General features: G+C 34.0%; 4 protein-coding genes across 5 annotated transcripts; all 4 read left to right on the plus strand.

Annotated features, from left to right (window-relative positions):
• Positions 1-2,989: 2,989 nt before the first annotated feature.
• LOC107416800 (chlorophyll a-b binding protein 8, chloroplastic) lies at positions 2,990-4,517 on the plus strand. The gene is made up of 3 exons (XM_016025332.4): positions 2,990-3,279; positions 3,422-3,483; positions 3,681-4,517. The coding sequence occupies exons 1-3, from the start codon at positions 3,124-3,126 to the stop codon at positions 4,294-4,296; spliced, it is 834 nt and encodes a 277-aa protein (XP_015880818.2). The 5' UTR covers positions 2,990-3,123; the 3' UTR covers positions 4,297-4,517.
• A 2,408-nt stretch (positions 4,518-6,925) lies between these two features.
• LOC107416841 (transmembrane 9 superfamily member 12) lies at positions 6,926-10,105 on the plus strand. Of its 2 annotated transcripts, none has more exons than XM_060816325.1 (2): positions 6,926-7,159; positions 7,567-10,105. In XM_060816325.1, exon 2 carries the CDS (start codon positions 7,752-7,754, stop codon positions 9,729-9,731), a length of 1,980 nt encoding a protein of 659 aa, XP_060672308.1. In that variant the 5' UTR covers positions 6,926-7,159; positions 7,567-7,751; the 3' UTR covers positions 9,732-10,105. The 2 variants fall into 2 exon arrangements, with proteins under 2 accessions (XP_060672308.1, XP_015880874.1); XM_016025388.4 differs by having other exon boundaries at positions 7,663-10,105.
• A 182-nt stretch (positions 10,106-10,287) lies between these two features.
• Positions 10,288-11,939, plus strand: LOC132803528 (protopine 6-monooxygenase-like). Its single transcript, XM_060816732.1, has 4 exons — positions 10,288-10,350; positions 11,056-11,354; positions 11,488-11,697; positions 11,780-11,939. The coding sequence occupies exons 1-4, from the start codon at positions 10,288-10,290 to the stop codon at positions 11,937-11,939; spliced, it is 732 nt and encodes a 243-aa protein (XP_060672715.1).
• A 1,757-nt stretch (positions 11,940-13,696) lies between these two features.
• LOC107416811 (uncharacterized) lies at positions 13,697-22,249 on the plus strand. The gene is made up of 22 exons (XM_025072706.3): positions 13,697-13,888; positions 14,001-14,549; positions 14,669-14,901; positions 15,061-15,150; positions 15,517-15,651; positions 15,776-15,897; positions 16,024-16,179; positions 16,556-16,661; positions 16,999-17,104; positions 17,231-17,341; positions 17,621-17,784; positions 17,882-17,999; positions 18,619-18,843; positions 19,173-19,363; positions 19,894-20,061; positions 20,198-20,303; positions 20,448-20,585; positions 20,685-20,843; positions 21,027-21,227; positions 21,337-21,531; positions 21,624-21,695; positions 21,875-22,249. The coding sequence occupies exons 1-22, from the start codon at positions 13,844-13,846 to the stop codon at positions 22,031-22,033; spliced, it is 3,549 nt and encodes a 1,182-aa protein (XP_024928474.2). The 5' UTR covers positions 13,697-13,843; the 3' UTR covers positions 22,034-22,249.
• The last annotated feature ends 545 nt before the right edge of the window (positions 22,250-22,794 follow it).

Here is a 22,794-nt window from a genome sequence, read left to right on the forward strand (position 1 = left end):
ATATAAAAAGAAAAAACCCCACCAAGGCATCGATATAAATTAATGATTTATGATTTAGTCAAAGAGCCTTTATCAACCTGCATTCTTGCCCAAGGTTGAGAAGATGATGCAAACCAATGTGAGAAGGTAGTGGAATTAGAGTTATCATTTTTTGTTTGCAGAATAGCCAAGTAACTGTGTTAGCGTTGCTGATTTGCAATAAGTTTATATGTAAATAATAAGGCAAATGGTATTATCTAATTTGGTATGTAGACCATCTCGTATTCCAGATTAATATACATTGTAAATAATATAGAAAAACAATTACTTGTTCTATTTACCATATTTTAGTTTTCTTTATTTTTAAAATAAATTTATTTTCGTGGTCCTAAGTTTAAACATTAATGTTAATTAGACTCATAAAAGGAAATTCCGAAGTTAATGCTATTACTTGGCTCTTAATTAAAGAAATTAGTTTTTTTAACTTATTTTTTTGTCCTTCTATTGATTTTTAACGTTCTCGTAGAGAACATTATTTATTGTCATTCAGAATGTTAATAAAAGTTTGTTAGTCAAATCAAATGTTCATACATATAAAGTAATATTAAAAAAAAAAAAGTTTGAAATTTAAAAAAAAAAATAGATTACTGTGTTTGTTATCTGACAAAATTGACATTACAAAAATCCCATCTTATATAAGAAAACTTGTATGATTATTAAAGTTGTTGTAGTCTCCTACGTTTTCCATCATTTTTCAAAGGAATCTAGCCCAATTTAATTCGAATTAGTTTAAAGCTGATCAAACTAAGGCTGGTTTGTTGTAAATTATCAAAAAATGGCAAAAATTTTACCGAAACAATAAATTTTTTTTTTTTTTTTTAACAATCTAATAAATGTTGGATAAGCTATTGTTTTAATATTATTAAAAATTACAAAATTTAAATTTAAATGTTTGATTAAAAAAAAAAAAACCTCCTTAACTGTTGTAATTGTTTGCGATAATGACCAAAATATACAAAATGATTATTTTCTTATATATATATTATTTATTTTTTAATATATATTATTATTACTATATAGGTATCTTTTTAATAAAGTTAATATAATAAAAATTAGTAACTTATGTACATTTATTTTTCTCACCCTAGCTGCATTAACATTAAAAAAAATTAATTTTACTTAATTTGTAATCATGGAGGTTTTTTTTTTTTTTTTTTTTTTTCCAAGCACAATAAAATTAAGAGCATTTGTTTACATGGTGTTGATTATGATTAGGCCTGATAAAATGTCATACAACCTATTAACATGGTATGAATCCATACGATAATTTACGAATTTTAGATCTACGATATTAGATTGAATCAATATTAATATTACCTAATAAGACCCGTTAACAAAATGTATGCTAATGGATAAAATCCATTAAACCCATTTATATAGGGTATTTTTATAATTTTATATAATATAATAATTTTACTCTAAACTAAAATAATAAAATGTTTACTGCCTCTTCAGCCTTTGCTCTAAATTGCATCGTTATTATTCTCTCATCTTTCAATTTTATAATTAAAGAACTCTCCATTTCTATTTTCTTTTACTCAATAAAATTCATTAAATTTGGAAAGCTTTTTTAAACAGATAATGCATGTTCCTTAGCTATGATAAATATTTAGTATGAGTTTGATTTATAATATTTTTAATTGATAATTATTAATGCATATAGAATTTTAGTATGTGATTGCTTTTCTTTTATTTTCTTTAGTTTTTTTTGAAGTGTAGTTTATCAACAAACATGTTCATTTGATCTTTTTGTTTTTCTTTTAAAAAGAAAACAAAAGTTTATTTTATCATTCTGGTACCAAATTAAAATTTAACATTTATGCTTAATGGGTTAAAGGGCTGGATAGTAGGTTATACGAAATTTAAAAAATGAATTCGAATCTACATATCTCAACATGAAAATTTAATAAAACATGATCATGTTTGGATAAAAAAATTTTAACACGAACACAGTACAATATGACATATTACTAGGCCTAATTATGATTACTTGTCAATGGTCAATCAAACAACAAACATATATAGAATAGCATGAGAAGAAACCGTTAGAAGTTGAAAATTAACCCTAAGGTTATAAATTGATAAAAATATATTTTTTTATTATTTGAAAGATATAATAATAGTTTTAATTTTAAAATCTTGGTTATTGCAGGAAAAACAAAAAAAAAAAAAAAAGATAGTTTAACTGCTTTTCAAATTCTAGTTTTTTGAGAGAATAAATATTATTAAAGAATTTTAAAACTAAACTATATATTTATCAAACATTATATTTGATAAAAATTCTTTGATAATCCAAAAATGTGGTTTAAAAGTAGCCCTAAACCTATATTAAATATAAGACAGTTCAATCAAATTCAATTTAATATGTTTCACAAACGAGACAGGAAAGTTTTCTGCCATTTTCTCATCCACATACTTTTCTTGTTAGAGCAAACTCAAATTATGTGTAATTTTTACTATGACAAAATTAGGCTCTTGATAATATTCTTATACAAACTTGAATTCCCAAAACATAACACAAGTGCCAAATCTAATTTTATTCTAAAATCTCCAAAACTTCTTTTTCAAGAACTTTCATCTAATTTAGCCATATAAAACTCAAATTTTCAAAGAATTTAGTTATTCTCTATATGCTGCTGCCCATATCAAACTTTGATTCCTATAAGAAGTTAAAGAAGAAAAAAAAAAGTTTACCCTTTTTCTCAAATACGAATTATCCATTTCGATTACATTCATCAAAGAAAACACCATATCATTGCACAACCAGATCTCATTCATACACGTGTGACATCAGAATCAAAAATCAGCACAAGATCTCCTCCGGCAATATCTCTTATCCCAACAATGACACCACGTGTAAAATCCCAGTTGGACATCCAGATCCTAATCTAATCTGAAACCTGGGAAAGCTCCAATATCCACCATGAAAGTTCAAACCCACCGTGCCCACAAAAATCAATGGCGTTACGTGGCCCATGTTTCTTGTCTTTGCATATTCTATATTGAAATGGGCTTCATTCTTTAACTCGCTGATCACCAAAAACTCTCTCCCTGCAAATTACACACTGATCTAGAAACAACAAAATGGCAACCCAAGCTCTGGTTTCATCTTCCTCTCTAACTTCATCAATAGAATCTGCAAGACAGATTCTAGGAAGCCGACCATTCCAATCTCCATTTGGGTCTTCAAGGAAATCAGCTTCCTTTGTAGTCAGAGCCGCCTCTACCCCTCCTGTCAAGGTTCGTTTTTTTATTTTTCCACCATTGTATCTATGTCTGTATATGTTTTATATATATATATATATATATATATATATATATATATATATATATATATGTATTTAATTACTTCTTGTTGATATTTTGCTAATGGTGTTTACAGCAAGGAGCAGATAGACCCTTGTGGTTTGCATCCAAACAGAGCCTTTCTTACTTGGATGGAAGGTAAAAAAAAGAAAAAATATCATCCACAAATAACTCTTCCATATTTTCTCAATCTAAAGCCATTAAAAAGACAGCGCATTTTCGCATAAAACAGCGCATTTTTCCAAAAACACAGGGCATTTTGGGGGCTAAAGTGGCTAACTATGTTTGTGTTTTTTTTTTTTTTTTTTTTTGTGGGATGCATACAAAAATGGCAGTCTTCCAGGTGATTATGGATTCGACCCACTGGGTCTCTCAGACCCAGAAGGAACGGGAGGGTTCATAGAGCCAAAATGGTTAGCCTACGGCGAGGTAATCAACGGTCGCTACGCTATGCTCGGTGCCGTGGGAGCTATAGCGCCGGAGATTCTGGGAAAACTGGGTCTAATCCCTGAAGAAACAGCGCTTCCGTGGTTCAAAACTGGCGTGATTCCACCAGCTGGAACATACGACTACTGGGCAGACCCTTACACACTCTTCGTCTTCGAGATGGCTCTGATGGGTTTCGCAGAGCACAGGAGGTTCCAAGACTGGGCTAAACCAGGTTCCATGGGTAAGCAATATTTCTTGGGCTTGGAGAAATACTTGGGTGGTTCGGGTGACCCGGCATACCCAGGTGGACCCCTGTTTAACCCACTTGGGTTTGGTAAAGATGAGAAATCTCTCAAGGATTTGAAGCTCAAGGAGGTTAAGAATGGAAGATTGGCTATGTTGGCAATTTTGGGTTACTTTATACAGGGACTTGTTACTGGTGTTGGTCCATACCAGAACCTGCTAGATCATTTGGCTGATCCTGTCAACAACAATGTCTTAACCAGTCTCAAATTCCATTAGATTTTATGAACCCAAAAAAACAAAAACAAAAAAAAATGATCTGTATGATAATTTAAATTTAATTAGTACTTTGTACCTTTTGTTGCTTTTGCTTCAACTTTGGGTCTCTCTTTTTTTCTTTCCTTAATTTTCTTCTTTTTTGTTCTGAGAAAAAAAAACTGTAAGAAAATGACTTTGTTAAAAGAAGTAAGTATAGATCGATCTTGCTAAATGCGTTTTTATATGCTTGGCCAGTTTTTTTAATAATACGAAGAACATATAGTTTGTACCACCTATGAATGATATTTGCTCTAATTAATTTTTCGAAAATTAACATGATAGGCCAAAAAATATATGGACAGCATCCAACATATTATTATTCTTACTCTGTTTTAGTAAATATAAATTGTTCAAAAAATCTAACGTAAGACGCCTCTTTGAACTCTTCATGGTTTATAAGGTACCCCCTTTTTTCTTTTTCTTTTTTTTGGGTGGGGAAAATATATATATATATATATATATATTTTTTGTTTTTGTGGGGAAAAAAAATATGTATAGAATTAAGTGATATTATTTTTTTAGTTCTTTAGATTTTTGTGCAGCTATGTTTCGATGAAATGAATCTTCAATATTGGCTAAAAATATCAGAATTTTAAGAATCTATGTGCAAGAAATTAAACATGTGGTGCAGAGAAGACTCTTTTGTCTTTTTATTTGATTGCAAATTAAGAAAATAAAGAAAGTTGTTGTGCCCAAAATAATTAAAATAGAAAGATGCAGGATTTTGCTATTGGGAAGGGAACAATATATCTCTAACTTTTTTTTTTTTAAAAGAAATATAATTCAATCTATAGTAATGTCTTTGGTAAATCATTATCTATAATAATAATAATAATAATGTTGAAGTAAAAATCTACATTATATACTTTCTTCTGTTTAAAAGTAATATGTCCTTTCATATTTACAATTGAATAAACCATATCCAGGTAGAGCAAGGTAGAGCAAAGGAGTGTATATATATATATATATATATATATATATATATATATATATATATATATATATATTTATAGGGTAGTTTTATGGTACAGATTGATTAATTTATATGTGGATCACATCAAAATCGATATTTAAAAAAAAAAATATTGACTTTACTGTGTATGTTACATACACATACATAACAAAATCAATGTTATTTAAAAAATATCGATTTTGATATCATTTACGTCATTTAAAAGGTATCAATTTTGATGTGATTCACATAGAAACAGTTTGCATTATAGAATTTTTTTATATTCAGGTTTCATAAGTATTTACTAATATGATGTACAAAAGAGGAAAAAAAAAAAAAGATTCCATACGTATTTGGGAAAGTATGTATTTAGGGAGTGTTATAGATTTTTCTCACGGGTTAATTTCATAAACACTTTCCAAGTTTGGTATACAATATTAACTCTTTTGGTTTTGGAAAGAGCATAAACCTTCCTCATCGTTAATCAAAGTTTGTTAAAATTAAGCAGCATAATGGTGATAATGATAAAAATATATTTTCACATCAGACCTCCTATCTGATGACTGATGCTAAAAGCCTGTGTTATTGTCTCTGCTGCACAATTATCTCAATTTATTTATTTATTTATTTATTGTCTCTGTTGCACAATTGTTATCGGATTATGTTTGAAGTTTAAAATTCAGTATACATAATAGAAATAAATTAGAAACCTAACTTCTGATGACAGTATATGAGGAATTTTATTTTTATTTTTATTTTTATTTCATTTCTAGATGGATTTCATGTTCCAATAGAGCTTTGTGTGTGTGTGTATATGTATATATGTATATATAAATTATAGAAATATGAAAGTTTTAAATAATGACCAAAAAAAAAAAAGGTTTTAAAATATGTTATTCCATATTCTTCTCAATTTAAAAAAAGATAAAAAGAAAAAAGAAAAACAGATGGGCAAATCAAAAAGAGGTTTTATTTTTGGGACAACAAATCATATCAAATCAAAAGAGGTTTGATATTACAATATATAATCAAATATATATATTTTTGACAATTGATGTTGGAATTTATTAAATATATATATATATATATATATGGTTCCAAATTCCCATTAATAATTTTTCCTTTAACATAATTCAACCAAGTAATGAAAATCACGTATGGATCTGACTTTAATGATAGTAAAGTAAATTATTAATAATTACTTTCAAGAGTATAAAAATTCAATAATATACCACATTACTCCTATAGTTTTACAAATGATAATGATGATTAAGATTTAACCTATTCAAATTTTTGTTTTATGTAAAAACCTTCAAAGATCTATCCAATTTATCATCATGTTCAATTACTAGAAATTGGCAAGAGTAAGATGCTCTAATTAATAATTAAAAGGGAAAAAGAAAATATGCTCTAATTTAATTCTCTCAGATTGTTTATTAATTATTTGCTTTTTTGTTTTTTAATTACCCAAAAAAAAAAAAAAAAAAAGCATGAGAGATCTAACTCCATTAAACTATTCAGATCTAAGGTGAAAAGCATAGGGTCCTCACCTGTTATGGCGCATCACGTCCGTCCATCTCAATCGAATACATTCTCTGGCCCCCAAAATTAAATCTTTAAATATTGCGATTGCAAATCCAACGGTGTTCATTCATAAGAATACCGGCACGTCTATCTTTGGCTTCTTTGCTCGCGCTGCGTGTGCGCGTAAAAGGGAGAGAGTAGAGAGAGAAAGAAAGTAGAAGACAGGGTTTCTCCAACTTCCCATCTCAGTTCCTCAGCAGTAGAAAAAGAGCATAAACTTGGTGGGTTTTCTTTTGCTTCCTTCTTACGCATATCAAGAGGAAGTGATCCGATCCGATCCAATCTACGGTGACTTTCTCTATCTCTTTTTCCCGTTCAATATATCTATACTGTAATTGTATTGGGTTATGGGTTATGGGTTTCTCTAATTTTTGCTGTCTATTTTGCGTCGGTAATGTCTTTTTCGTTATTGGGTTTTGATTAGATCTCTGTGGAATGTAATTTTTCGATATGGGTTTTCGTTATCTGAATCTGGTGTTTTTGTTTTTTCTTTGTGGTTGTTGCTTTTTGATGTTTGATTGGTTTTCTTGTTAGATTTTCTGATCTGCTTATTAAATTCTCTTTGCCGGATCTGATGCATCTTTTGCTTTTTTATGTTTTTTCGTGTTTAATTGGATCTATTGTGGATTGATAGTTGATATGAAAGAACCTCTATTTGTGATAATGGAAAAATGATTTTTTTTTGGGTGAAATAGGAAGTTGTGGGCTGGTTGGAACTCAACTTAAATTTCTAGTTGCAAATAAAATCTCAGGGTGGCTGATGGTAGAAAATTGTGTTCATTGCTATGCAGATTTGATTTTAAATGCATTTCTAAGAGTAGCTCAGATCAACTAAGTACTTTCTCCAACACTTGGTCTGTGTTATTTTTGGTCGATTCCAATGGGATTATCGAATCCAAGAGCGCCCTCAATGTTCTGGGCTTCTCTCTTTTTGGTTCTACTAGTTCATGCCTGCAATGGGTTTTATCTCCCTGGAAGTTACATGCACACTTATTCCAAAGGGGATAAGATCTATGCCAAAGTTAATTCCTTAACTTCTATTGAGACTGAGCTTCCTTTTAGCTATTACAGTCTCCCTTACTGCCCACCAGAAGGGGGTATAAAGAAAAGTGCTGAGAATCTTGGCGAGCTTCTTATGGGAGATCAGATCGACAACTCCCCATACCGTTTCCGGATGAATGTCAACGAGACTGTCTATCTTTGTACTACAAAAGCTTTGAATGAGAATGAGGTCAAGCTCTTGAAACAGAGAACACGGGATCTGTATCAAGTTAATATGATTCTGGATAATTTGCCAGCCATGAGGTATGCCACGCAAAATGGAGTTAAGATTCAATGGACTGGTTATCCTGTTGGATATACTCCACCAGATAGTAATGATGATTACATCATCAACCACCTTAAGTTTACTGTCTTGATCCATGAGTATGAAGGGAGTGGTGTAGAGATAATTGGAACTGGGGAAGAAGGTATGGCTGTAATTTCTGAATCTGACAAGAAGAAAGCGTCTGGATTTGAGATAGTGGGATTTGTGGTCAACCCCTGCAGCGTTAAACATGACCCAGAAGCCATGACAAAGCACAAAATGTATGATAATATCTCACCTGTAAGCTGCCCTCAGGAGCTTGAAAAGTCTCAGATAATAAGGGAGCATGAAAAAGTGTCCTTCACTTATGAGGTTGAATTTGTTAAAAGTGATATAAGATGGCCATCAAGATGGGATGCTTATTTGAAGATGGAGGGTGCCCGTGTGCATTGGTTCTCTATCCTAAATTCATTAATGGTTATATTTTTCCTTGCTGGTATTGTTTTTGTTATATTCCTGAGGACTGTGAGAAGGGATTTAACTAGGTATGAAGAATTGGACAAAGAAGCTCAAGCTCAGATGAATGAGGAGCTTTCTGGGTGGAAGCTTGTTGTGGGAGATGTGTTCAGAGAGCCAGATCACTCAAAGCTTCTTTGTGTGATGGTTGGAGATGGGGTTCAGATTACAGGAATGGCAGTTGTTACAATTATTTTTGCAGCCTTTGGTTTCTTGTCTCCTGCTTCACGAGGAATGCTACTGACTGGAATGATTATTCTTTACCTTTTCCTTGGAATTATAGCTGGGTATGTTGGTGTACGTCTGTGGAGAACTCTGAAAGGCACTTCAGAAGGATGGAGGTCAGTTTCGTGGTCGGTTTCTTGCTTCTTCCCTGGAATTGTTTTTGTTATCCTCACAGTGCTTAACTTCATCCTTTGGTCTAACAATAGCACGGGTGCCCTTCCCATTTCCTTGTATTTTGTACTCCTTTCTCTCTGGTTCTGCATTTCAGTCCCACTTACCCTACTTGGAGGATTCTTAGGAACACGAGCTGAGGCAATTCAGTATCCTGTGAGAACCAACCAGATTCCAAGGGAAATCCCTGCACGCAAATATCCATCATGGCTACTTGTTCTTGGTGCGGGGACCCTTCCATTTGGAACCCTATTCATTGAACTGTTCTTCATCCTTTCGAGCATCTGGCTTGGGAGGTTCTATTATGTCTTTGGTTTCCTGCTGATAGTTCTGCTTTTGCTGGTCATCGTTTGTGCTGAAGTTTCAGTGGTTCTAACCTACATGCATCTCTGTGTTGAAGATTGGAGGTGGTGGTGGAAGGCATTCTTTGCTTCGGGTTCAGTTGCCCTTTATGTGTTCCTGTACTCCATCAATTACTTGGTATTTGATCTGCAGAGTTTGAGTGGGCCTGTCTCAGCTATACTTTATCTTGGTTATTCGCTTATTATGGCAGTTGCTATCATGTTGTCAACTGGCACCATTGGGTTCCTTATGTCTTTCTACTTTGTTCACTATTTATTCTCATCCGTAAAGATCGATTAGAATGATATCATTGGTATTCTTCATCAACCGCCTGGAGAAGAATCTCTACCTAGGAAGAAGTTTTTATTGCTTAAATCATATTAGCATTTTACGTAGTTAAATTTGAAAGATGATTGTATCCTGGCATATTAGGAAGGCTGTTGGATGATCTGCGGCACAAACCCCTTCCCCTTCACTCCTCACTCCGCAATATTTTATTTTTATCCACTTTTTCACGTTTAGTTAGTGTTGAGCTCCTCTTGGATGACGTGTTTCATTTCAGTCAAATTATTCTAGAAAGGTTGTAATTTGTTTGAACATTCTATCCTTGTATTTTTGTTTTTTGTCATAACTCAAAAAGAAAGGCCAAATAGTCAATTTCTTTGTTTATCCAATCAATGGTTTTGATGCTTGATAGATGTTCTAAATCATTAAATTTTAAAATTTTGTGCATTCTTCTCGCTAGTTGAATTTATAGTGTGATATGTATGTATTTTTTGTTATCTGCGAGCACAAATCATTGAATTCACTGTTTTGCTACATCAAATGTACACTAGACAACGAAATATTTTGTCACATGATAGATGGAACATGTTTCTCCAATTTATGTTTTAGGTATGGAGATATTGATGTACCAGCTGTAAGAAACAACGGTTGGATCCATTGATAGATGTCTTTAGAAACTGCATATCAAACAATGATGATCTTATAGATAAGATTTGATTCAAGTCCTTTCTCATTTTTCGTTTTCATCTTTGGAATTGAAATATTTTTATGAGGAAATTTCATCCACTTCCTTAGGGAAAGCATAATTCCATGTGAACTGAGAGAAGAATTTAGAAATCAGTATAGTTTGGAGCAGATTGTGCTTCACGCCTAAATTTAGACTTCAGCCCAACGAATTCTCTTTTCTGGCTTACTTATGAACTCTACCAAGGCTAACACTACGGCACCAAACTTATCTGTTTCAACATTGTTGTTCTCATGTTCAGTATCGTCTATCCAACAACAGCTCCATCTCTGACATTAATTTAAGCAAGCTTCATTTGGTCGTCTTGTGCGAAAATAGAACTAAGAAAACGATCCGAGGCAGTGGCAGGCTAATAAAATCGAATACTCTATTTCTAAATTACTCTTTTCGTCCAAAAACAAGAATTTTTGAAAATTCCCCTGAACACGTCCTTTTTTAGGCCAACATGCTAGTCTTCTTCCATGAATGGCCGGCTGGTTCCCCTTAAAATTTTATTTATTTATTTTTTTCGAAAATTCACTTAAATATAGAAATTTTAAACCTTTTCCTCTGGTAAAAGATGCCCATAATATGTCCATACAAATGTGACTCCAGTTTTGTTCAATCATTACCAACAACACTAACGTGGAGTTGAAGAACCTCTTGCAAGCCATTGCAAGTCTCTTAGCCTTTGTCATTGGTTACAAAGCATTGAGAAGAAGAGTCTTCTTCAATACCAAAACTCAAGGCAAACGAGCTCCTGAACCACAAGGTGCTTGGCCATTGATAGGTCACCTTCATCTTCTTGGTGGGCAAATCCCAGTTTGCAGAACTCTTGCAGCCATGGCTGACAAACATGGTTTAGTCTTTAACATTCGGAAGCTGCTAAAGAAGTATACACCACAAATGACCAGGTTTTCCTCAGTCGTCCAACTAATGCTGCTTCAGTATACATTGGTTATGATAATTCCCTTTTCGGGTCCTGTCCAATGGACCATACTGGCACCATATTCTCAAACTAGCCACCCTGAAGCTTCTTACGAACAGGAGAATCGAGCTTCTCAAGAATGTAAGAGCTTCAGAAGTTGACACTTGCATTAAGGACTTGTACAGGCTTTGTTCCAAAAATGGCAAAGCTTGTTCAACTTCTACCGCGGATATGAGCAAGTGGGTTTCATGTGTGGCTAAGAACATGATCATCGGGATGATAGCAGGGAAACGATACAGTACTCTCGAGGAGGACGAGGAATCTGAGAGGTTTGAGAAAGCCATTAAAGATTTCATGTGTTTGAGTGGGGTGTATGTTGTGCCTGATGTTATTCCTTGCATGGAGTGGTAGAGTATTTGAAAGGGTATGTGAAGAGCAGAACGCTAAGAAGCTTGATTATTTCACGAGTACTTGGCCTGAAGAACATGTTCGGAATAGGAAAGATGGTAAGGTGGTAGAAGAGCGTGACTTCATGGATGTTATGCTTTCCTTGTTAGCTGATGATTATTAAGACGATTTGATCTTTGGATTGAAGATCGAAACTGACTTGTCGGAACTTCACTAGCTAACTAGTTAAAAGTCATCTGTATTACCCTACTGAAAAACAAGCTTTCATTTTTATGTATATAGTCATATATGACTCCCCAAATTGTATTATGCAGAATCTTATGATAGGTGGTGCGGATACCACATATTTGACCTTAACTTCGGCACTACTCGTTAACGTACGGAAAGTGCATTGAGACCCAAGATTTCGGAAAGACCCGGACGAGTTTAAACGGGAGAGATTTCCGACAAGTCATGCTGTTATAGATTATAGAAGACAGCATTTCCAGTACATCCCATTAAGCTCAGGTAGAAAAGCATGCTCTGGAACCGCTCCGGTGTGCTAATGGTGTCCTTAATTCTTGCCCGAGTTCTCCAAGGCTTCAACTTGACCACACCCAGGAACGAACCAGTTGACATTAAGGTTTAGGCCTTGCTTAAAGCAACACCATTAGAAGTGGTACTTAGCCCCTGCCTTCCACATCTACTCTACCAACCATAACTAAATGGAAACCATGAATCCAAACTACTTTAAAACACATTGAAGTCGCCAATTATGCTATCTAAAAGTATATTTACAAGTAGTTGTGGTGGTGAACAATTGAATTAAGTTTGAGTGTATGCGTGTATTATGTGATGGATGTCCAAGGCTGGTTTGCCTAGGTCAATGGAAATTTTTGTTGGGTTATTAGCTTAGAGGTTGAAGAAAAATGAAAAATGCTTGGCAGCACAACTCCCACAAATGAAATCTGATCCAAAGACAATCTTAGTTTATTGGTTAAGAGTCCAAATATCTTAACAACTCACATGTTCCTCTAAGGTTGACTCCACTAAAATTTGGCCATTTTCTTTCCACATATTGTAGCTCTTCTTAAACTAAAGAACTCTTGTTGCAATTTACTACTGTGATGGAGGATTCCAATAATTAAAAAAAATAAATAAATAAAAAAATCCCAAATTCCAACAACCACAATATATTGCTGTTACTAAACACCTCAATATTATTCATTTCCCCTTTTCACTTTTAATTCTTCCTTTATTATTCCAAGTTAATAGTTGATCCAACAAAGAAAATTTATTCTAAAGTTAGTAAAAGTACCCTTTGTGTATTCTCTTTTATTATAAATTATTCCATTGATTTACTTTTTATTTATTTATTTATTTTTTTTGGCTATGAAAATGGGGTTCGTATTAACCAAAAAAGAGGAGAGTAAACAATTAATTAACAGTCCAGGATTCAGGAAGTAGAAAACTGGCCACATTCCTGATTCAATTCCTCTGCAAACTCTCTAGGGAACAAAAAAGAGGACACATCCCCATTCCAACCAGTTGACAGGCCCCACCGGGCTACAAAGTGGATTTACTTTTTATTCTAAAGCTAATAATACTTATGGTTTTTTATCACTGAATTATTTACGGATTCAAAAATTGATATTCGAGTTTTAACAGACTTGGATCCTATGCCTCAATGCCGCAATACCGCGTGCTCTATTAGGAGGCATATTTTTGTATTTACCAAAAATAAAAAAATAATAGATCTGGTTTTTATTATCATTTATTTTTATTATTAATTCGAAGGCGCAGCGTTTGTAGCCGTTGGATGTGATTGCCACCACATGGCGTATTACTAATAAATTTCCTGAAATGAATATACGTGGCTTTTCTTTTTCCTGTTTGAAAAAATAAATAAATTAGTCAAACTAGCCGTTAGCCGATCAAAAAGGCCACTTCAGCATCTCCAAACAAACGCTCTCTTTCCAGCTCTGTTTAGCTTTTTCTTTCTCTTTCTCCGTCTCTGCTCCTCTGCTTCTTCCATTGAAACTCTCACTCTCTAAGTGTCAAAGAAACCCTCATAGAACATTTCCCAAAATGTTCACTGAAGGTCTGGACGAGAACGCTATCAAGTGGATTAAGGTCCTCAAAACGCTTTTCAATCTCGCTCAAATTCTTCAGCTTTTGTCAAAAAAAAAAAAAAAAAAAAACCATCAATGTTTCTAATGGAAGGATTTTTCTTTACTGTCTGCAGGGATCGGATGCCGAAGCTGAACATCAAAAACCACAACCCCGTTCTCCTCTGGCCGAGAGAGTTTCTTCTTCTGATTCATACCCAAGATCTCCTTTGGTATTCCATGCAAATGGTAGTAGCTTCACGCCCTCTCAAGCTCTTCCCCCACTCAAATTCCATTCGACTTTGCTCACACCCCGAGGCTTGGTGACTCCTCCGGTTCTTGACGATGACGATGACGGCGAGGAGAGCGTCTCTTCTATTTCAGATAGCTCCTACTCGTACGAAGAGGTTCTGGGTTCTAATGATTCGAAGCCATTGACGGAGTGCTACTACAACGATGAAGAGCTGTTTGGAGGACACAAACCAAGCACCAATTTGAAGAGCAGCAAATGTGGGTCTTCGTTAAATAGAGGGTTTATGAATGAAAGCCTCAGGATTGAAGTGCCTGACGGTTGCAGAAGATATACAGATGGTGAATTGGGTATCAGGAAAAATAATGCCCAGAAAACTTCAACTCCGAGTGCTGCTGCTCAGCTTCAGAAACGAATACACTTGCGAAACTCGCATGTAAGAGTATTGGTTTTCTCTTTGATGGGTTTTTTTGGAGTTATTTGTTTATTGGATAGGATTCAAAATTTTTCATTTTCATTTTTTGAATTTGATTTTATGTTGTTGATGATTTATAGGGTACGCCGACTCAAGAAAGTAGTATGTTTAGAGATTTGGGGGACGTGGGAACTCCAAGTGCACCTCCAATTATTGATATTCCAAGTGACAAAAGAAGCACTGAGATTGAAGATCAACAGTATAAGCAGGAGGGTTCTACTATTTTGACAGAGAATGATCAGTGGACATGCCCTTCAAAAGGTTTAGCAGATCGGACTTCGGGTTTCGCAGAAATGCCGGAACTTGGTGAAAAGTATGGGAACTGGACTTGTTAATCTTTTATTTGAGTATTATTATATGAACTGTGCAATTCATTGCTCAAAACTTAAAAATTCAATCTTATTGATTTTTGTCTTTTTTTTTTAACTACTTCTACTGGCACTCCATGATGATTTCAAATTGTATTATGCAGAGTAAACAAGACAGAACATGGAGAAATAGAGTCGCAGGTCCCCTTTTCGCAAGTGAACCAATTAGATCATTCATCATTTTATAACACCAGGTGGGGTCCATCTTCAGCTACATTTGATATCAATATAAAACTTGTTTTCTGCTAGAATTTATACTGGTGGGAGTTTTTCTACTCTACCTATAGCTATTGAGTTCTATTTTGAATAACTCAGAATCTATATTATATTTGATTTCTAAACAATGGTAGATCCTTAGTCTGGAGAAAAATATTCAACGTTCATTGGTAATACTTTGCCCATCAGGAAGTATTTGTAGATAAGTATAATAATTGTCTTTGAGATATTTCCTGTAGTATTAGGATCTGGATCAGTTTCCTGTTATACACCTTATCAAGTTTTATGAAATCATAAATGCCGTTTCTCATTTCTTTACTGATATCTAGTCTTGATCATTGCAGTGGTCAATATGCCTGGCAAACTTTGATTGCATATGATGCTTGTATACGCTTATGCCTCCAGGCATGGGAAAGAGGTTGCACTGAGGCGCCTGAGTTTCTTCATGGTGAATGCCTGGTTCTTCGAAATGCCTTTGGGTTAGTTATCTTTTTGTTTATGTTTTGAGATTTCTCATCTAATGTTTATAATATATTCTTTTAGTTTTTTGCTTTGTCTCAATTATGAATGGGAATTTATGTTTCTACTCTGGTTATAAAATAGATTACACCACTATTTGTTGCAACCCCGAGGTTCACAACCGTTGGAAGGAAGGACCATTAAGAATGCCGAACAGATATGTCCTTTGAAGACAAAGAAAGTTGTTGGAAAAATACGAGTAGAAGGTAAGTTGGTCTTTGGTATAGGATGGGCTAATATCGAGTCAATGATTTTGGCTATCTCTTATAAAATTTAAAGCTAAAATACTCTATTACTATTCCAAAGTAATGCAGTTTTTCTGGTTGTGGCAGTGAAGAAACTTAGAATAATACCAAGACGGAAACTTAAGAGCACATATTCCCAGTTAAGTGCAATCTACATGCAGGTAGGGGCAGAGTATTTGCGACATGTAGTGAAAACCGGCTTAAATTCTTTAAAAGGAGCCTCAATATCTGTTACATCAGAAGGTTTGTGCTTTTGACACCACAGATGAAACTACCATCTATTTTTAATTATTGAATCATCTTTCGTTATTGTTGTTTGCCTAAGATATTTACATAATAGCCATTCTCATCATTATAAGAATGTAACAATTAAGTGAACATATCCTTCTGCACCATGTGTGTAAAAAAATCAACTTTTCCTATGACTAAAATGCGAAAACTATATCTCCCGGGCAGGATGCTTTTAATGCTTGGTTTATGTTGTAATGAATCCCTTTGCATTAAACTATATCTGTTAGGTAGAATGTTTGATAGGTCTTCTGAATCCTGGGTATACTAGAGAAACTTCTCCACTATATCTTTCAATGTATCATCAAAATTTTTCTTCACATGCTTGCAGAGCCACGGTTATGCTTATTCCAACTGAAAAGTGCCATAGAAGATAATGAACTGGAACCAGGTTCTGCTGTTTGCTTGCGCCCTGGCAGTGGTGATTACCATGTCTTGTAAGTTTTCTATTTTACTCAACTTGATCTAGTTGTCTGTTATTGCACAGTTCTTTTTTCCTTTCGCTTGAGACGACTGATAAGAAGGAAGACAGATTACAGTAAAATGGTTCAGAAATCTTAATGTTATGTTGGCAGTGAATTTTCTGGTTTTTCAGCTAAAGAATGTTGTAGTGGGTGCTATCAGAAAGAATAAGGGAGGGAGAGATATGTAGGCAATGTGATTAAGTACTTGATATCCATGGCATAGCGTGCAAAAATTAGATTGGGTTTTGAAGATACATTTATTTAATGATGGGGTAAGACTAATATGCTATATGAATTCATGGACTTTCAGTTTCCCTGAGAGCCAAGGGGACGCACTTTTGGTGGAAGTCCAAGACACAAAAAAATCAGTTCAAGGTCGAGCTACAATCCCAATTTCATCCTTGACTGATAACCCAGTATGTAACATCCCTTTACCATCTAGCCTAAGATTTCCATGGCTATTTTCTTTTTGCTAATAAAAAGAGTATTAGTTTCTCTCTAGCAACCTCATGTTATTTAATTTGAATGATTTCATTACTCAGACTGACAGAATTCGGTGGTGGCCCATATATCATGATGATCACGAATGTATTGGGAAGATCCAGCTCTCCATTGGCAGTAGTATCACAAGTGATGAGACTAATAACATAAAGGTTCCTTTCTCCCCTTCAAACTGAACTAAGAAAAAGTCCGGTGTCAACTGCATTCTTCTAAGGATAACGATTTTCAGAGTATGAAGCTTTATTGACGCAAAATTAGTTGACAAATGGTCTAAAGCCACAGCAATAGCAGCTGAAATTTCATTGCAACTTCTTTTTGAAAATAGAACTAATGATAAATTGGAGCATGATTTTGTGTAGATATATCTCAAATAAGATATAGATACGCCAGACCTGCTAGGTTCTAATAATTATTTTTCTGATATATAACAGAGTGGACCAGTTGCTGAAACTCTAGCCTATGATTTATTGTTAGATGCTGCTATGCGAGCACAGAATTTTCATTCTCGGAATTTGTGGTTGGATGGGCCTTGGAAGTGGTTATTGACTGAATTTTCAGATTATTATGGAGTTTCTGATTCATATACTAAGCTCAGGTACTTGATGAAAGCAAATACTTGCCGTAATACTCAATATGAAGCTCTTTCTTTAATAATTTCTTCAAGATGTATATTCACTCTGGTTGCTTTATAGATATCTTTCACATGTCATGCATGTGGCCACTCCAACAAAAGACTGCTTAGAGCTTGTGAATGAATTACTTGTACCAATAATAAAGGCCAGAAGTGAGAAATGTTTAACAAGGCAAGAGGTAAGCTTTAATCATCAACATTATACGACTGCATCTGTCACCGTTGCAATATCTCTTGAATCAATGTTTGTATGCCTATCTTAATATAAATAAGATAGTGTGTGGTCTAACTTCAAAAATAAGAGGTAAGAATATCCTAGTTGCCTTTTTTCTGGTAAATTGCATACTTAGGCTTGTGTTTCATTCTAATTGAATTGCTACTCCTTCGTACAGATTGGATAACCTATATATAGTCTCATAAAATTGCATCTACTGTATTTTTGAGAGAATTGACCATAATTTTTTCTCAACTGCGACATGAAAATGGATTTTGTTTAGTGTGGGTTGTGTTAGCTATATATATGGTTAGATTTAGTTCTTTACGGATTAGTCTTTTGGGGCAGATGGTAGCTAGTATCTAAAAAGCTTAAGTTGTCTATTTGGACTCTTACTCAAATCCTAGTTACCCTAGTTTGAGGCAATTAGTTATTATTATGCTTGCTGAAATTCTATTCATTAGATGGCGTACATATGTAGTACAGGGATGTATTGTGATGGCTTGATGGGCTAAACTTTTGGGATTGAATGTAACTTACAAGATTTATATTTTATTTCTATTATTTCTCCTGTTTTCCTGCAGAAAAGTATACTGTTAGATTGTGAAACCCAAATTGAGTCTCTTCTGGCAAATGTTTTTGAGAACTACAAATCATTAGATGAAGAGTGTCCAACGGGAATAAGAGACCTATTTGGTCCAATCCAAGAATCTGCAGCACCAGCTCTAGCTCCTGCTGTGCAAGTCTACACCCTCCTTCATGACATTCTTACTCTCGAAGCACAAAATATGCTGCGAAACTATTTGCAGGTATGTTTGGATTTTTTTAATTAATGATCAGTCCTATTTCCTTGTATATAGACTTGCAAGATGCTCATAATGCGAACATAAGATGAGCCATGCAATATTTAGCTGTTGGATGATTATCTTGTAAGAAAAACATATGGTAGAAGAAAATAATTGACCTGTTACTTTATTTAGAAACGAGGTTCATAAGCAAACTTCTGTTATAATTTTCCAATATATGAATTAGGGGCATGCCATATTTGGCTTCTTTTTGTGTGCTTCATTTATGCTCTCATGGAAATTATACTCTGAACCTAAAATGGTTTTTTTTTTTTTTTTTTTTTTTTTTACAGACGGCAGCAAAAAAGAGGTGTCGGAAACACATGGTAGAGACCGATGAGTTTGTGTCAAGTAACTCTGAAGGCTTTATTATGGACTCCATTACCATTTCAACAGCATATTTGAAAATGAAGAATCTGTGTACTAATATAAGCAGCGAGATTCAGGCAGACATCAAGATACATGACCAAGATGTACTTCCCAGGTACTGGCAACTTTTATTTGTAAAGAGCTCTTGTATTCATGATGTGAGTACAGAACCTCAAAATGATGAACAATGGGATCTCAATTTTTTTGTTTTTTTTTTTTACTTAAACCTTTAATTCATAGGTTTGTGAGTACCATACAGAGTAATTACCTCTCACCTTTGTATGACCTTCAAGAAGCTAATCTAGTTTCAAAACTTTTTAGTCTGTGTCAGTATCATTAAAATTTAAATTTAGATATATGTACTCTGTATGAAGTTCTGTGCATTATGTATATACATCAACACATTACTTTATTCCCAGTTCGATCACCGACACATTACTTTATTTCCAGTTCGATCGACCTGTCAAACATTGATGCTGCTGTTTACAGCATTGTGTTGAATCCAATTTCTTATGTCTTTTAGTGAAACTAATCTAATTTTAAAACTTCTTAGTCTGTGTCAGTATCATTAAATCTTAAATTTAGATATATGTGCTTTGTATTTGTGTATTTCGAATATACAATGACACATTACTTTATTTCCAGTTCAATCGACCTGTCAAACATTGCAGCTGCTGTTTACAGCAGCGAGTTGTGTAACAGGCTTCGTGGTTTCCTTGCTACTTGGCCGCCATCAAGTCCCCAGTCACATGTAAATGAACTTTTAATAGCAACGGCTGATTTTGAAAGAAATCTTGAATCGTGGAAGATCAGGTTGGTGAAAAATGTCAAACCAAAATTCCTTACGGGGGATACTCTTTTAACCAAAATCCCTCATGATTTGAATTTTAGGAAATTAATGATGCTAATGAAAATGTCTAGCTTTCTGACACACCCTGCTTTGTTTCAGTGCCGTGCAGGGCGGTGTAGATTCAAGGAACCTGTTCCACAATTATATAATGGCGTGGGTACAGGATATGGAACTTAACTTGCTTGAACTGTGCAAAGCAGAAAAGGTCTTGACTCTCTCTTGGAAATAATGGATAGACATGCCATATGTAGTTTCTTGTCTCATTATATGATGAAGTTTGTGAACATGCATATCGTATCTCTCTTTATCTCCTCGTCTAGTATTTGACGTGGTTGAGGTCATAATGCAGGTTCCATGGACTGGAGTATCAACGAACCATTCCACCTCACCATTTGCTGAGGAAATGTATGAGAAGATGAGAGACATCCTTATTCAATACGAAGTTGTAATAAACCGATGGCCTCAGTACTCATTAGTTCTGGAAAATGTAAGTTTTAATTTTATCCCAGAGTTGCTGCTAAAGAGCCATATATTGGCATAATTTAATAGATCAACTTGAGAAGTTTTTTTCTTAATTTTGGGAAAGGCTGTGGCAAATGTGGAAAGAGCAATCATAAAGGCACTGGAGAGGCAATACAATGATATTTTAACTCCATTGAAAGATAGCATCCAGAAGAGGCTTAATATGCAGGTTCAGAAACTGACAAGAAGGCAATCATTAGCAATCTATTCGGTTCCAAATCAAGTGAGTGGTCCTTAATAAATTATTCCTGAAATTAATTTTTTCCTACTAAGAAGCAACTTTGAAATTTGATAAGATGCCTGGAATGGAATGAAGTCAAATAAAAGTCATAAAAACGTACATATTCACATGGGCATATCACAATCTATATATGCATATATCTTACCAGTTTCTTCTCTTCACCAGCTGGGAACTTTCTTAAACACCATGAAAAGAATTCTTGATGTCCTACACTGTAGAGTTGAGGACATCTTAAAGTCTTGGGCATCTGTTCTGCCTGTCATGGGAGACAAGAAGTTTGGGGAGCAGATGAATGGAACTACAGTTCTCTTGAGAACAAAATACAAAAATTACTTGCAGGCAACAGTAGGGAAGCTTGTCAGCAATGTAAGTGTTGTGAATAAAACAAAACAAGTTGTTCCTCTTGCTCAAGTATGTGATCTTTAGACTAAGAAGTTGAAAAGTAACTTAATATCCCAACAAATTATTGTTTCAGTTGCAATCAAATCGAAACACACAGCTCAAAAGGATTCTAGAGGAAACAAAGGACGAAGATGGAGAGGCTGAGATTCGTGAAAGGATGCATATGCTGAGTTCACAGCTAGTTGACTCTATTTCCAACTTGCATGAGGTGTTTACAAGTCAAATATTTATCGCAACTTGCCGTGGATTTTGGGATAGGATGGGACAGGTAAAGAGAAAAAGACTGTACATTGAAAACATAGTTTGTTATGTAGTCTTCTCAACTTCACTACTTAAATTCTTTTGTCTCCTTCATGCTAGATTGTTTTGAAATTTCTCGAAGGGAGGAAGGAAAACCGAGTTTGGTATAATGGATCTTATTATGCTCTTGGGGTGAGTAAAAAACTTCAAAAATGAGGTCTGCTATATGCATAAATATCAGACATGACCATTTTCGATTAGAAGGGATTTTCCTTGACATGTTTTAAGAGAACCATACCATGCATTTTCTCTGAGCCATGTTCCTAGAGGTTTATGGATTACTAAGTGGTAAACTTGTATCTTGTTTGCAGATATTGGATGATACTTTTGCATCCCAAATGCAAAGACTGCAAGGAAATGCTCTGCAAGAGAAAGACCTGGAGCCCCCTCGTTCAGTGATAGAAGCTCGATCCATCCTTTGCAGGGACACAGCAAACGCAACAGATGCCTCTTCGTACTTTTACGTTTAGCACTATAGTTTCAAATAGAGGATTAAAAAATCTTTTACATGCACCTATTATGGAATTGTATAGTTTGGTTCAAATTCTTTCTTGGTTTAGTTTCAACAACTTCCAGTTAATATTCTTTTTGTAATTTACCCCCAAAAAAAAAAAAAAAAAATTCTGATTAATATTCTTTTTGTAATAATTGTACCTAATAAATGCATAAAATGCCATTAGCTTGTACCGATTTTGCTTATATTTTTCTCCCTTTTTTTTTTTTTTTTTTTTGGGAAAGGAATTTGTTTCTAATATTAAACTATTAATTTAATTCAAAGTATTTTGGAGAAGTAATTGATAACAAAAACCACGAGAACATTCATATCTGAATTTTGATGATGAGATAATGAAGTGACATTCTACTATTACTTCTCTTTTAAGTCAAAAGATTGAAACCACAATTTTTAATAGCTTGATAAGCATAAATCTAGACAAGTAATATAAACATAGTTTTAGGTAATAACTTTTCATATTACTTAGTCAAATAATTCGTCTAACTTCAAAGTTTTCAATTTCAAATGATTGAATAATTTAAACATTACATTCTTTAATTTTTAATAAAAGTTTAACAAGATCTTGACACCATCTTCAAAGCAGCACAAAACTCTTAATAAGACTAGGATTTTATTTTATTTTTTTAATGAATAATAGGACAAGCCTTTTGAAAGAGAAAAGGTAAGGCATAAATTAGTTTTTTAATTTTGATCAATAAGATTTAACACATCCCACGT

This window comes from Ziziphus jujuba, chromosome 4 (assembly GCF_031755915.1).
Source record: "Ziziphus jujuba cultivar Dongzao chromosome 4, ASM3175591v1".
NCBI classification, from domain to species: Eukaryota; Viridiplantae; Streptophyta; class Magnoliopsida; order Rosales; family Rhamnaceae; genus Ziziphus; species Ziziphus jujuba.

Excerpts from the sequence above, each read along its gene's own strand:
- LOC107416800 (XM_016025332.4), top strand. The coding sequence starts at position 3,124 with ATGGCAACCCAAGCTCTGGTTTCATCTTCCTCTCTAACTTCATCAATA. Across the intron at positions 3,280-3,421 it reads CCTCTACCCCTCCTGTCAAG|CAAGGAGCAGATAGACCCTT; the intron begins GTTCGTTTTTTT and ends TGGTGTTTACAG. Across the intron at positions 3,484-3,680 it reads CTTTCTTACTTGGATGGAAG|TCTTCCAGGTGATTATGGAT; the intron begins GTAAAAAAAAGA and ends CAAAAATGGCAG.
- LOC107416841 (XM_060816325.1), top strand. The coding sequence starts at position 7,752 with ATGGGATTATCGAATCCAAGAGCGCCCTCAATGTTCTGGGCTTCTCTC.
- LOC132803528 (XM_060816732.1), top strand. The coding sequence starts at position 10,288 with ATGATAGATGGAACATGTTTCTCCAATTTATGTTTTAGGTATGGAGAT. Across the intron at positions 10,351-11,055 it reads GAGATATTGATGTACCAGCT|TTTTGTTCAATCATTACCAA; the intron begins GTAAGAAACAAC and ends ATGTGACTCCAG. Across the intron at positions 11,698-11,779 it reads GAGGACGAGGAATCTGAGAG|AGTATTTGAAAGGGTATGTG; the intron begins GTTTGAGAAAGC and ends ATGGAGTGGTAG.
- LOC107416811 (XM_025072706.3), top strand. The coding sequence starts at position 13,844 with ATGTTCACTGAAGGTCTGGACGAGAACGCTATCAAGTGGATTAAG. Across the intron at positions 17,785-17,881 it reads GATTCATATACTAAGCTCAG|ATATCTTTCACATGTCATGC; the intron begins GTACTTGATGAA and ends GTTGCTTTATAG. Across the intron at positions 21,228-21,336 it reads TAGGGAAGCTTGTCAGCAAT|TTGCAATCAAATCGAAACAC; the intron begins GTAAGTGTTGTG and ends TTATTGTTTCAG.